General features: G+C 43.3%; 1 protein-coding gene across 14 annotated transcripts in view; it reads left to right on the forward strand.

The window, feature by feature from the left end:
- Positions 1 to 12887, forward strand: part of ERC1 (ELKS/RAB6-interacting/CAST family member 1) — a 411084-nt gene that overhangs the window by 227570 nt on the left and 170627 nt on the right. For all 14 annotated transcript variants that reach the window (XM_045588387.1, XM_045588384.1, XM_045588391.1 and 11 more), the window contains one exon: positions 9187 to 9347. In XM_045588387.1, coding sequence (XP_045444343.1) covers positions 9187 to 9347 — 161 coding nt within the window. The remainder of the gene's footprint in view (positions 1 to 9186; positions 9348 to 12887) is intronic.

Consider the following 12887-nt stretch of genomic DNA (forward strand, 5'->3'; position numbering starts at 1 on the left):
GCAGGGCCCCCAGAGTCACGCGCACTTTGCACGCAGAGGACTGAGTGTTGACTCTGATGCTGGATTACCCTAGCCGGAAGAAACAAAGCCTCCGGCGGTGCTAAGCCTCAGTCCGGACTGCTCTGAACCCCAATCCTGGACCAGACCCTGGGGACCCAGGCTCGGGCAGGGGGAGACAGGGCTGTGAGGCGGAATCCCAGGGGAGTGGCAAAAAGCGGAGCCCCCAGAGTCACGCACTGCGCGCAGAGGACAGTCTGTTGACTCTGATCCTGGACTCCCCTAGCGGGAAGGAGAAAAAAAAAAATAGCTCCAGACTGGAGGAGTGCAATGGGGAGCAGGAGCCCCTGCCAGACACCAGCCAGGACACCGGCCAGCCAGGCGCTGGCGGGGAGCCGGGCGACGGGGCCCCCAGGGGGGGGTGCCCCCGAGCCATCGACCTCTGAGCGCGGGCAACAGAGCCAAAGCCGGGTGCTGCTTCCTGGGCGGCACCAACCCCGGCAACAGGCTGGAGCAGCGCAGGAGCCCGCGGAGAACAAGGGGGTGCCACAGGCCAACCTGCTGAGCTCCCAGGTCAAGGAGGAAGAAACCAAAGTTCTCAATGTGGGGAGATCAAGTGAGAGCAAAAGATAGTAAAGTTACTTAAGAAGGAATACGGGGAAGATCTTGAAAAATCAAAGACTAAGTCAGAACTCAACTCACCAGCCAACATTGCAACATAAATGCGTTGAAAAAAAAAAAAAGGACAGAATGTTGGAACAGCGGCGGCCAGGCCTAGAGTGCCCAGGCACAGAGCAATGGCAGCCGGGCCCAGAGCAGCAGCGGCCAGGCCCCAGAGCAGCAGCAGCCAGAACCAGAGCAACAGCAGCCAGCACTGGAGCAACCAGACCTGAGGCGGAGGCAGCCAAGCCCAGGGTGGCCAGTCCAGGAATACCCAGACCCGGAGTGGCCGGACCCGGAGAAGCTGGGCCCAGAGCAGCCGGGTTGGGAGCAGCCAGGTCCAGAAGAGCAGTAGCCAAGCCCGGAGCATCCAGGCTGGGAGCGGCCAGACTCGGAGCGGCCGGGCCCGGGGCAGCCGGGCCCAGAGCAGCCAGGTCTCGTGTGGCCAGGCCTGGAGCAGCAGCTGCCAGGCTGGGAGCGGCCAGGCCCGGAGCAGCGGCTGCCAGGCTGGGAGCGGCCAGGCCCGGAGCAGCGGCTGCCAGGCTGGGAGCGGCCAGGTCCGGAGAAGCCGGGTCTGGTGCGGCCAGGCCCAGAGCAGCGGTTGCCAGGCTGGGAGCGGCCAGGCCCAGAGAAGCCGGGTCTGGTGCAGCCAGGCCCGGAGCAACGGCTGTCTGGCTGGGAGCGGCCAGGCCCGAAGCAGCGTCTGCCAGGCTGGGAGCGGCCAGGTCCGGAGTAGCTGGGTCTGGTGCGGCCAGGCCCGGAGTAGCAGCTGCCAGGCTGGGAGTGGCCAGGCCCAGAGCAGCTGAGCCCAGAGCATCCGGGTCGGGTGCGGCCAGGCCCGGAGCAGCAGCAGCCAGGTCCAGAGCAACTAGTTCGGGAGCGGCAGTGACCAGACCCGGAGCAGCTGGTTGTGGAACGAACCAGAGCAACAGAGGCCAGGCCCGAAGCAGCCAGGCCCGGAACAGTTCGCTTCTCGCCTGCCCCTGCCCCACGGTGGCCTCTCAGACATGGCTGGAAACTTTTGTGGGAATTTGAGGGTCTGCTGAATCAAGTGATGAAGGTTTAGATCTGGATGTGTTGAGTTAGTATAGGGCTGGGGTGTTGATCTGTGAGTGCCTTGGGTGGGGCCTGGATGAGGCTGGTTGACCTATTTGGAAATGTCTTTTGTGTGAAATGTATAATTGGGCATGTGGTGGTATTATTGATATGAGAAAATGCTAAGTAAAAGGGATTTACTATCAGGGAAAGGGAGGGAGGAAGAGACTGAACATAAACTGTGCACCTATAAATGAGGACAATGGGGGATGGGGAGGGGGCGGAGGGTGGGGTGGGAACCTGGTGGAGGGGGGAAGAAATGAGGAACCTTTGTAACAATATGAACAATAAAGATTGATTTAAAATAAATAAATAAATAAATAAATAAATAAATAAATAAATAAATAAATAAAATTTCCCTTCCACAAACTTTAAGCCCAGGGAGTTAAATGGTGATTTTTAATCTATACTAATAAAAGGGTAATATGCAAATTGGTCAGGACACCCTCACAGTAACAACCAAACTACAGGCTGAATGGGGCGACAAGGTTGGCAGGGGGATTAGTGAGGGATGTCCAAATGACTCAACAGCAGGTTGCATGTGGCGACCACCAGGGGGCAGACGCTTTGACTGGAAGCATGATGCACACTGACCACCAGGGGGCAGATGCTCAATGCAGGAGCTGCGGAGCTGCAGTTTACTTGGCAGCTGTGGTTCTTGGGTGACGCACTCAGAACCATAGAAGAGGGAGCCTGATTCAAGGGTGCATCACCCAAGAACTGCCCTCTTGCAATCCAGGACCCCTCAGGGATGTCAGAGAGCCAGTTTCGGCCCAATCCCCACAGGCCAGGCTCAGAGACCCCATTGGTGCATGAATCTGTGCACTGGGCCTTTAGTTAGAATAATAATTACTCTACTAGCAAAGGGGTTTTGAAGGGGCTTTCTGGGGTTCTGTGTAATGTTCTGTTTATTGGTCTGTGCTGATTACATAGTTGTATTCGTTTTGAGAAATTTCTTAATGTACTTTTATTATTTGTTTAGTTTTCTGTATTTTTGTCATATTTTAATTAAAAATTTAGTGAAAAGTTTAGTTATTGAGTATGCATAGAGTGGGCTTCCTTTTGTGTAAAAAGGAAGAATAGATTATTTATACAGGCTTGCTTGTGCACATATAGAATATGTCTCCAAGTTATATAGGAAACTGATACCATTTCTTACCTGGGTAGTGAAAGACAGGATGCGAGGGAGATATTTTTACATATCTACACTAATAAAAGAAAAACATGCAAATGACCATCACTTTGCTATGCTACTAGCCAATCAAGAGTGAGTATGCAAATTAACCCAACAAAGTTGGCAATGCCCATAGTGGCCAGGCAGTGCTGGAGCTGCTGGGGGCCAGATCAGAGACACAAAACCGCAGGCCCAGCACCCAGCATCCCCAAACCCCACCACAGTAGCACTGGGGCTGTTGGGGGCTGGATGGAGACACAAACCCGCAGTCCTGGCACCCAACAGCTTCAAGCCCGGTGGCTGAGGCACTGGAACTGCTGTGGGATAGGGCAGCGGAGACACAAACATACAAGAAACCTGTGGAAATGGAGATAAACTATCATAACTTTATCTCTCTTTCCACAAGATGAGAAAACTGCCCCTAAATTTTTTAGTGATGTGGCCCACACCTTTCTACAAACACGGTATCTTATGACCACTCCCAGGAAGGTCTGGTCAGAATACTGTCTCCAGGGAATCATGCTATTGTGGCTAATCATCTAAGAGAGGAAACAAGCTTTTGTTGTGTTTATTCTGAAGGTCAGAGAACATGCTACTCCAACATATGCTTTCTTGTTATATTGATTATCTTGAGCTGCAGATGCTTGAAAAATAGCAAATGCATGCAGAGGCTTTCACTGAAGTCTCCTGATCTGCCTAAAATTGGACCCCCCAAAAGGAGCTTAGACAGGAGAAGTGCCATCAGGCAGAGAAGACTGACTTGTCACAGGACAGGAGAGAAGTTGACATCACACCCAAACTTTGTTACAAACTATTTCACCCCCCCCCCCAACCCCCATTCATCTTTCCTAAAAATCATTTTACTCTCCTCTAAGAAGCCTACATCTCCCATCCCTCTTCCTAGGAAGAAGGTATTTAAATCTGCATTCTAAGCCACCTTGGGGAGTTACTCATTTTTCCCTGGGATCTCCCACATATACACAAGGTACACATGTTAATGAGTTTTTGTTTTTCTTTGGTAATCTATCTTTAATTACAAGGGCCTCAATTAAGAACTCAGAAAGGTAGAAGAAAACTATTTTTCCTCCTCCATAATTCTATCTTGGGAAATCAAATCCCCAGCTGAACAATGAGGTTGGTTCAAGTACCAAGCAGTTCCGGCTGACAGGAGGGAAGCTTCTAGGGAGAAATCAATGATATTGGCATCAAAGTAGGACAGAGGGCACATGCATGGTTGCTGGTGGGAGTTTAAAGTTCAACCTCCAAAAAATGTTCAACGTTTCTCGAGGATGATTTGGCAAATTCGATAGAAATGTTCAAGGTACATCCAAGAGCCTTCTTCTAGGAATCACATCTGTCGAGATAAAACCCAAGTGCATAAGCCCTGGTCAGAACCCAAGATGCTACTGCAGGATCCCCTTCCACAATAGAAAAACCTGGGAACAACCTGCATTTTTAGGACAAGGTAGCATCTACACTAATAAAAGGGTAATATGCTAATTAGACCAAACATCTTCCAGATGACCTTCTGGACAAAACCATGTTGGCGGGGCAAAGGCAGAGGAGGTTAGAGGTGATCAGGCAGGCAGGGGAGAGCAGTTAGGGGGATCAGATCACAGGCAGACAAGTGTTTAGGAGCCAGAGGTCCTGCAGGGTCCCAAATTGGAGAGAGTGCAGGCCGAGCTGAGGGGAACCTCTTCCCATGCATGAATTTTGTACACCTGGCCACTAGTGTTTAAGATAAGTTTATTTTTTATTTTATTATTTTTTTAATCTTAATCTTTATTGTTCAGATTGTTACAATTGTTTCTCCCCCCCCCCCCATAGCTCCCCTCACCTGGTCCCCACCCCACCCTTTGCCCTTACCTCCCCCCCACTGCTGTCCTCATCCATAGGTGTATGATTTTTGTCCAGTCTCTTCTTATACCACTCACACAGACATCCCTTTCCCCCTGAGAATTATCAATCCCCTCCCATTCTATGCCCCTGATTCTATTATATTCACCAGTTTATTCAGTTCCTCAGATTTTTAATTCACTTGACTTTTACATACACTTGTTGATAGATATGTATTTGTTGTTCATAATTTTTGTCTTCTTTTTCCTCTTTTTAAAGAATACCTTTCAACATTTCATATAATATTGGTTTGGTGGTGACGTACTCCTTTAGCTTTTTCTGATCTGTGAAGCTTTTTATCTGCTCTTCAATTCTGAATGATAATTTTGCTGTGTAGAGTAATCTTGGTTGTAGGTTCTTGCTATTTATCACTTTGAATATTTCTTGCCACTCCCTTCTGGCCTGCATGGTTTCTGTTGAGAAATCAGCTGATTGTCATATGGATGCTCCCTTGTAGGTAACTAACTATTTTTCTCTTGCTGCTTGTTAAGATTCTCTCTTTGTCTTTTGCTCTTGGCATTTTAATTATGGTGTGCCTTTGTGTGGTCCTCTTTGGATTTCTTTTGTTTGGGGTTCTGTGTGCTTCTTGGACTTGTAAGTCTATTTCTTTCACCAGGTGGGGGAAGTTTTCTGTCATTATTTCTTCAAATAGGTTTTCAGTGTCTTGCTCTTTCTCTTCTTCTGGCACCCCCATAATTCTGATGTTGGTACGTTTGAAGTTGTCCCAGAAGCTTCTTAACACTATCTTCAACTTTCTGGATTCTCTTCTCTTCTTGCTTCTGTGGAGGAGTGTCCCTTTCCTCTTTGTATTCCAAATCTTTGACTTGTTTCTTGCGTTCTTCTAGTCTGCTGTTGGGTCTCTGTATAATATTTTTTATTTCAGTCAATGTATCTTTAATTTCTAGTTGGTCCTTTTTCATATCCTCAAGGTTCTCATTAAATTTATTGGCCTTTTTAGGAAATTCTTGAAAAACCTTATAACCATGGTTTTGAACTCTATATCCAGTCTTTTGTTCTCCTCCATTTCTTTTGTTTGAGATCTGTTTCCTTTTCTCAGCATTTTCACTGTTTCCCTGAGTTGGTAGGGTCACTTTGTGAGCCTGGGTGTTCTATACGGTTCAATGGGTCAGCCTCACAGTTGCCTGATGTGGACACTCTTGGTGCACCCCTTTGTGGACTGTGTACAGCCTTGTTCTAGTTAAGTCTTGATTGTTGTTGGTGTCACTGAGAGGAATTGACCTCCAGGCCAATTGGTCTGGGGACCCGCTGTGTCTATAATGGAAGAATAGCTATGCTGGAGGAGGACTTGTTCCTGTAGGTCTTTGGTGCTTACTGAGTCTGTCTCTTGAACATGTTCCTTATGAGAGTAGTTGAAATCTGGTGTCGTCTCACACCGTCCACTAGATACACTAGTTTCTGGATCTCCAATGGGGTGCAGTTCAGCTATTGTCTGAGGTCACCCAGCAGGAGCTACCTCAAGAATTATAATTTTGTCCTCTTTGCTTGGGACTTGGCTGTTTTGTTGCTGGAGCGGCAATGTCTTTTGTGAAGCTTCCACAATACAAGTCATTTATATGCAAAAGCAGCTCTGTGGTGCCTGGGCGGGTCTGTAGAATGTGCAGGGCGGTTCCTGTGGCGAGTACTCAGGGAAGGGCGGGGTCTCAGGACATCATTAGGCTGGGGCGTGGCAAACAGCGATGGGTGCTGTCAGCCTTCTCTGCCCTTCCGTGTTTCCAAGTCCCCACATTTCCAAGTCGTCGTGTGTGTGTGTGTGTGTGTGTGTGTGTGTGTGTGTGTGTCCTGTCCTTGAGACCCAGCGCAGTAAACAATGATTGCTGTGTGTACCTCTGCAAGAGAGTCACTCTCACTTTCGGACCGATGGTCAACAGAATAGCTTCTCCCTGTAGGCGTCTGGGTCCCCCACGTGATCCCAGAAACTGGATTTCAAAGTGATCTGGAGTTTGTTTCCCTTCGGGTTGATAAAAAGCCACATGCCCAGTTGTTCACCACCAGCCTGATTCACATACCTCTGTACCTAGGCTCCTCAGCTTTTCAGCTCTTGCGCTCCTTTCTCTTTCAGCCAGCCTTCCTGTGTTTTTGGGTGATAGACATCCTGTATATTAGTTGTAGTTTTGAAATTGTTGTGCGAGGCCGCAGACCAGTTGTTTACTTATGCCGCCATCTTGGTTTCTCTATTTAAGATAAGTTTATAAAAGATGTACATATCCCACACTTAATTTGAGTTTGTATAAATGGTGCTATTCATTACTGATTTTTGAGTCCTAAGAGCATACCTTGGTATATCAGATCAATTCAGTTTTAGATAAGGTTTTACATGAATTAAACTGATAAAAAAAATCTTTATTGGCAATTTTCAAAAGGACAGACAGTGGTATATGTTTATGTAAATGAAATCTGCATAATATATATATTCTGACAGCAACTGGGACTGAAGATGCTATTAGCTGAGAACATTAATTTGATGACTTCTGAAAAGATACACAAAGAAGCAAAATCCAAAATGTATCTGTTATCGTTGTTTAGCAGCTGTTACCAATCAACATGGAGACTTTGGTTGGGTTTGAGGCACTCTAGGGCAGTGGTCAGCAAACTGCGGCTCGTGAACCACGTGACTCTTTGGCCCCTTTAGTATGGCTCTTCCTCAAAACACCACGTGCGGATGCTCACATACAGTGCAGTTGAAACTTTGTGGCCCATGAGCTGAAGTTGGTTTTCAGCTCTCAAAGAAATTTCAATCATTGTACTATTGACTAATGAGTTTACTGACCACTGATATAGGCGGTCTGTTAACAACTCTGATTTGTTACACTGCAGTTTTGTCTCCAGATGCTCTCAGTTTTACTGATTGATATTATGGAAGAGTCAATGAATGGCAGATCCCTGTCACTGCCTTCACTCAACTTTACCTCTCAAAAGGTTTATTGTCACCTACATTATTTCTTGGGAAGCAGCAACCTGAAAAACTCGTGATTGGTGCAGTTGGCTGATGGATTACCTAGTTGAAGTTAGTTTTTGACAATAATGTATTTTATCAGCATATTTTCTATTTCTGAATTAAAATGGACATGTTTATTTAAATGTGATTTGGGAACCACCGTAAGGTACACCTGTAGCTCTTAATTTTTCATGGTTCAGCATTCTGTCATCTCCTCCTGAGTATTTTTTCAGGTATTTTTTAAAGAATTCTATCTTCTATCTGAATAGTCTATATATTATTCCTGCCTTCCTTGAAAAAAAACTCTACCTCTGCCTTATCTCGTTGCATTCTAGCTGTTTCTTTAAAAAGAAATTCTTTTTAATAGTGTAAAACAACAATCATTTGTTTATACTAAATCTGTTACTAGTCAAGTTTGTCTCTTATTTCCTAAAATTCTTCTATAAATATTTAGAAGGCCCTAGTGGTTGCCGGCTGAGGCCTCCCTTCCCTGGTTGCTGGCTGCTGGCTGGAGCCCTCCTTCATTCTGTGCCACCCCCTGGTGGTCATCACAAGTCATAGTGAGTGATCAAACTTCCAGTTGGTCGAACTCCTAAAGGGTCACTTTGCATATTAAGCTTTTATATACATAGATGATTTTGTTCTTTATATCTTTATCTGTGTTATGTTCTTATTTCCATGGAAATTTCTGAGGAATTTCTAAATAAATTCCTTAAAAGGGATTATCTATGGTAGGCAGTCCCTTGCTGAGCTTATATGTCCTTGCATTTATCAAAAAGAAAATGAATGCCGAGACCGGTTTGGCTCAGTGGATAGAGCGTCGGTTTGGGGACTGAAGGGACCCAGGTCCGATTCCGGTCAAGGCCATGTACCTTGGTTGCGGGCATATCCCCAGTAGGGGGTGTGCAAGAGGCAGCTGATCGATGACTCTCTCTCATCGATGTTTCTAGCTCTCTATCTCTCTCCCTCTCTGTACAAAATCAATAAAATATATTAAAAAAAAGAAAAAAAAAAGAAAATGAAGTTCTTTCTGGATGAAACACAAAAGAATTATACTGGAAGGATGATCAGAGATTTATTTATTACTTGCCATATATCCTATATAATAAAAGGCTAATATGCAAATTGTCTCCATAAGTGGGAGTTTGACTGACCGGGAGTTAGATGTACACTGACCACTAAGGGGTGATGACGGCAGGCAGCTGGGGGAAGGGAGGCCCCGGCCAGCAGCCAGCAGCTGCTAGGGACTCTATCCACGCACAAATTTCATGCGCTGATCCAGAAGGGTACAGAAGTTTTTATGTGTGTATGTATTCAATTTCGTGGGCCCAGGAATTGTCCATTGGCCAATCCTCTGACTGTAACTGATCAAGAGAATCAGTTTTTCTCTTTTCCATATTTATCACAGGTGGAGGAGTTACTGATGGCCATGGAGAAGGTAAAGCAGGAACTTGAGTCCATGAAAGCAAAACTGTCCTCTACTCAACAGTCTCTGGCAGAAAAGGAAACTCATTTAACCAACCTTCGGGCAGAGAGAAGGAAACACTTGGAGGAGGTTCTGGAGATGAAGTAAGTGTTTTTAATTTTATTCTTCATACACGTGCTTATTAGAAGTACTTCTCCTTGTTGCTTTCTTCTTCTGGCCTTGTTTATTAGCCCTGACACACATAGCCTATATTTAATGCTAACTTGTATTTCTCACTTCCTAGAACAAATTTGGAACAAATCCTGGTCAAACAGAGTTATTTTTACTCCTCTTCATTGAATTTCAAAGTCCTCTATAGTAAATGTATCTGTATCCAAATCTATCTCTGAAATCTTCTGGAAAGTTTTGGCAAATCGTTGAGCTTATTGATATGAATATTGGTCCCAAGGTCATATAATGCCTAGACAGTTTTTAAAAATATTTCTTTATTATAATCATTTCCAAAGGTATACAAAGGTAAAGATAATAATATAATGAATCCCCATACAGCTATCTCCCATATTTAACAATTAACATTTTTTTGCACTCACCAGTCAATATTTTTTTATCAAAAATAAATAATAATATCTTTATTATTCTAACAGTAAAGATTAAATTCCAGTTATAATTCCATTCTTTCTTATATTTCCAACGTTCATCTTTGATGTATTTTCCATTGAGTTTTAAGTATACTATTTGGTGGGAAACAAATTCTTATTCAATATATCTTTCCCATAACATGCTGTTTTTCTTTTTTTAATTATTATTGAAAGTATTACATATGTCCCCTCCCATTGTCCTCTCCCAGCCTGTTCCTGCCCCCCAGTCTTCACCACCCCCCCTCATTATCTGTGTCATTGGTTATGCTTTTATGCATACAAATTCTTTGGTTGATTTCTTACCCCCATGTCCCCTTACTGTCTATTCTTCCCTGGCTTTCCTCTGAGGTTTGAAGGTCTGTTCAATGCTTCTGTGTCTCTGGATTTATTTTTGTTCATCAGTTTATGTTGTTCATTTTATTCCACAAATGAGTGAGATCATGTGATACTCATTCTTCTCTGACTTACCAGTAAATTTTTACAAAATTGTCACTTTTAGCCGAAACCAGTTTGGCTCAGTGGATAGAGCATTGGCCTGTGGACTGAAAGATCCAGGGTTCGATTCTGGTCAAGGGCATGTACCTGGGTTGTGGGCACATCCCCAGTGGGGGGTGTGCAGGAGGCAGCTGATCGATGGTTCTCTCTCATCGATGTTTCTAACTCTCTATACCTTTTTTTTTCTCTGTGTAAAAAATCAATAAAATATATTTTTAAAAATTGTCACTTTTAGCAAAATTTTGCTGTATATATTTTCCTACTTGCCTCACATCTTGTGGTTTTATGAGGTAATAATTTTTGCTAAGCATATATACATATACTAGTACATAATAGATGCTTTTTTTTTTTCCTCTGTGACTTTGAAAAATTCTGGTTTCCTCCTCAGAATAAGTATCTCTTTTGAAAGTCCCATAGGACTATCTCCTTTATACTCCCAACCCTCACCCCTACCTAATTATTCTACTCTCATTTTACTGAAACCAAGTCTGTCCTGGGATCCCTCAGTTTCCTTTTTCTCAGCAGTTATCTGTATTTGTGTGTGTTTTGTCTTCTGCCTCAGATGAAATATTTTTTCTTCTTCATAAAGCTAGCTTTCTTATCTTTATCACATATTTTTAAGCACTGGTTCCTCCTCTTATGTCTTCCTCCATTAATTTCTTTCTCACATAATCTTTGCTCACTTTCTATTGGTTTCTTCTTCTCTTCATAAATATGCAATATCTCTGACCTAATATAAACAAACTTTTCTCAGCCCAGCTAGTGCTTTAAGCTAACATTATATCTTTTTTGCTTCTTTGAAGTATCAATGAATGTTGAATACCAGGATTATAGAGTAGTAGATCTTGCCATCGTACCTTAGTATGAATTTTCTTGGCACATGGTTATTGTGATGTCATGACAGTGACCCAAGAATTGAGGAAGAACATGTTGGGGTATCACCTGCTCTTATTATGGCCACACTGCAAAGTTTAGAGATTCTAATCTCTTAGGAAAGTATTGCAGTTGATCTGGGCTTGGAAGTGATGAATATTTAAAGCAGAAATTGATATTCTGGGGGAATAGGGAGAGGTTAGGATTATCATAGCATCATGAGAGAAATGCTAGCAAATATCCTTTTTAGGAGCAATTTTGTGCAAGTGATGTAAGCCAAGTTTTTTGTCATTGGTAATATAACTTGAAGCTCAATATTTTGGAGGTGGAGGAGTAGACATAACTCTTGGATGATAAAGAATAAAGTCATTTTGAACACAAAAGATGCCGAGACATTGAAGCATACAACAGACTTACCTATTTCATGGGAAAGGGTAGGGGGACAGGAAAAGATTAACCAATGGACTTATATGCATATATGCATAACCCGTGGACAGATGATAGTGTGGGGAAGTCTTGGGGATGGTGTGGGAGTAGGGTGAAGGGGGACAGTGAGGGGGGCATCTATTAGTACTTTCACCAATAAAGATAAATTAAAAAGGAAAGAGTAAAGTCATTTCATTTGAAGAGGTCTGGGAACCATTCCTAGAACATGGTAGAAAATAGAGTTAAGAAGAAAATTAAATCAAGGTTTAAAGTAATTATGAAAATGGAATAAGGATGGATATAATTTGGGGGGAAACAAAGTATCATATGTGATTTTTCTAAACAGAAAATGGTCCTGCTGAAGCAACAGTGTGTGTGTGTGTGTGTGTGTGTGTGTATGTGTGTGTGTGTGTGTGTGTGTGTGTGAGAGAGAGAGAGAGAGAGAGAGAGAGAGAGAGAGAGAGAGAGTTTTGTTTGTTCTGTTTTCTCTATGTATTAATATCTTGACCTTACTTGTCAAATCTTTCCCACTCAGTTCAAATGACTATTTATAGCTAGGTAGTAGTATATTGTATAAAATTTTCCTTTATTATTAAGACTTCAAAAAGATAAGAAATTTTTAAAAACTATATTTTTATTGATTTCAGACAGGAAGAAAGAGGGAGAGAAAGATAGAAACATCAATGATGAGAGAGAATCATTGATTGGCTGCCTCCTTCACACCCCATACTGGGATTCAACCTTCAATTCAAGAGTGAATTAAAACCCTATTTTTATTTATGTATTTATTTATTTTTATTTTTTTAAATATACTTTTTATTGATTTTTTACAGATAGGAAAGGAGAGGGATAGAGAATTAGAAACCTTAATGAGAGAGAAATATTGATCAGCTGCCTCCTTCACACCGCTCACTGGGGATGTGCCTGCATCCAAGGTAGATGCCCTTGACCGGAATCGAACCCCGGACTCTTCAGTCTGAAGGCCACCGCTCTATCCACTGAGCCAAACCTGTTTCAGCAAAACCCTATTTTAAAATTAAATCTTTTAAAGTTTGGCATAAAAGTAAGTTTAATGTAATTATTCATAAAACTTAAGTGGAAAACTATACAATTAACCTAAGTGTAATTATGCAGAAAACACTGTGAATGAAGGATGGGCTCTGATAGAGAACTTCCTATTTCTTTTCACTATGAAGCTGACCACGGGAATATACATTTTTCTGCTACATTTGGGTCTCCTTTCCATATATT

Source organism: Pipistrellus kuhlii, unplaced genomic scaffold, assembly GCF_014108245.1.
Source record: "Pipistrellus kuhlii isolate mPipKuh1 unplaced genomic scaffold, mPipKuh1.p scaffold_m20_p_3, whole genome shotgun sequence".
NCBI lineage: Eukaryota > Metazoa > Chordata > Mammalia > Chiroptera > Vespertilionidae > Pipistrellus > Pipistrellus kuhlii.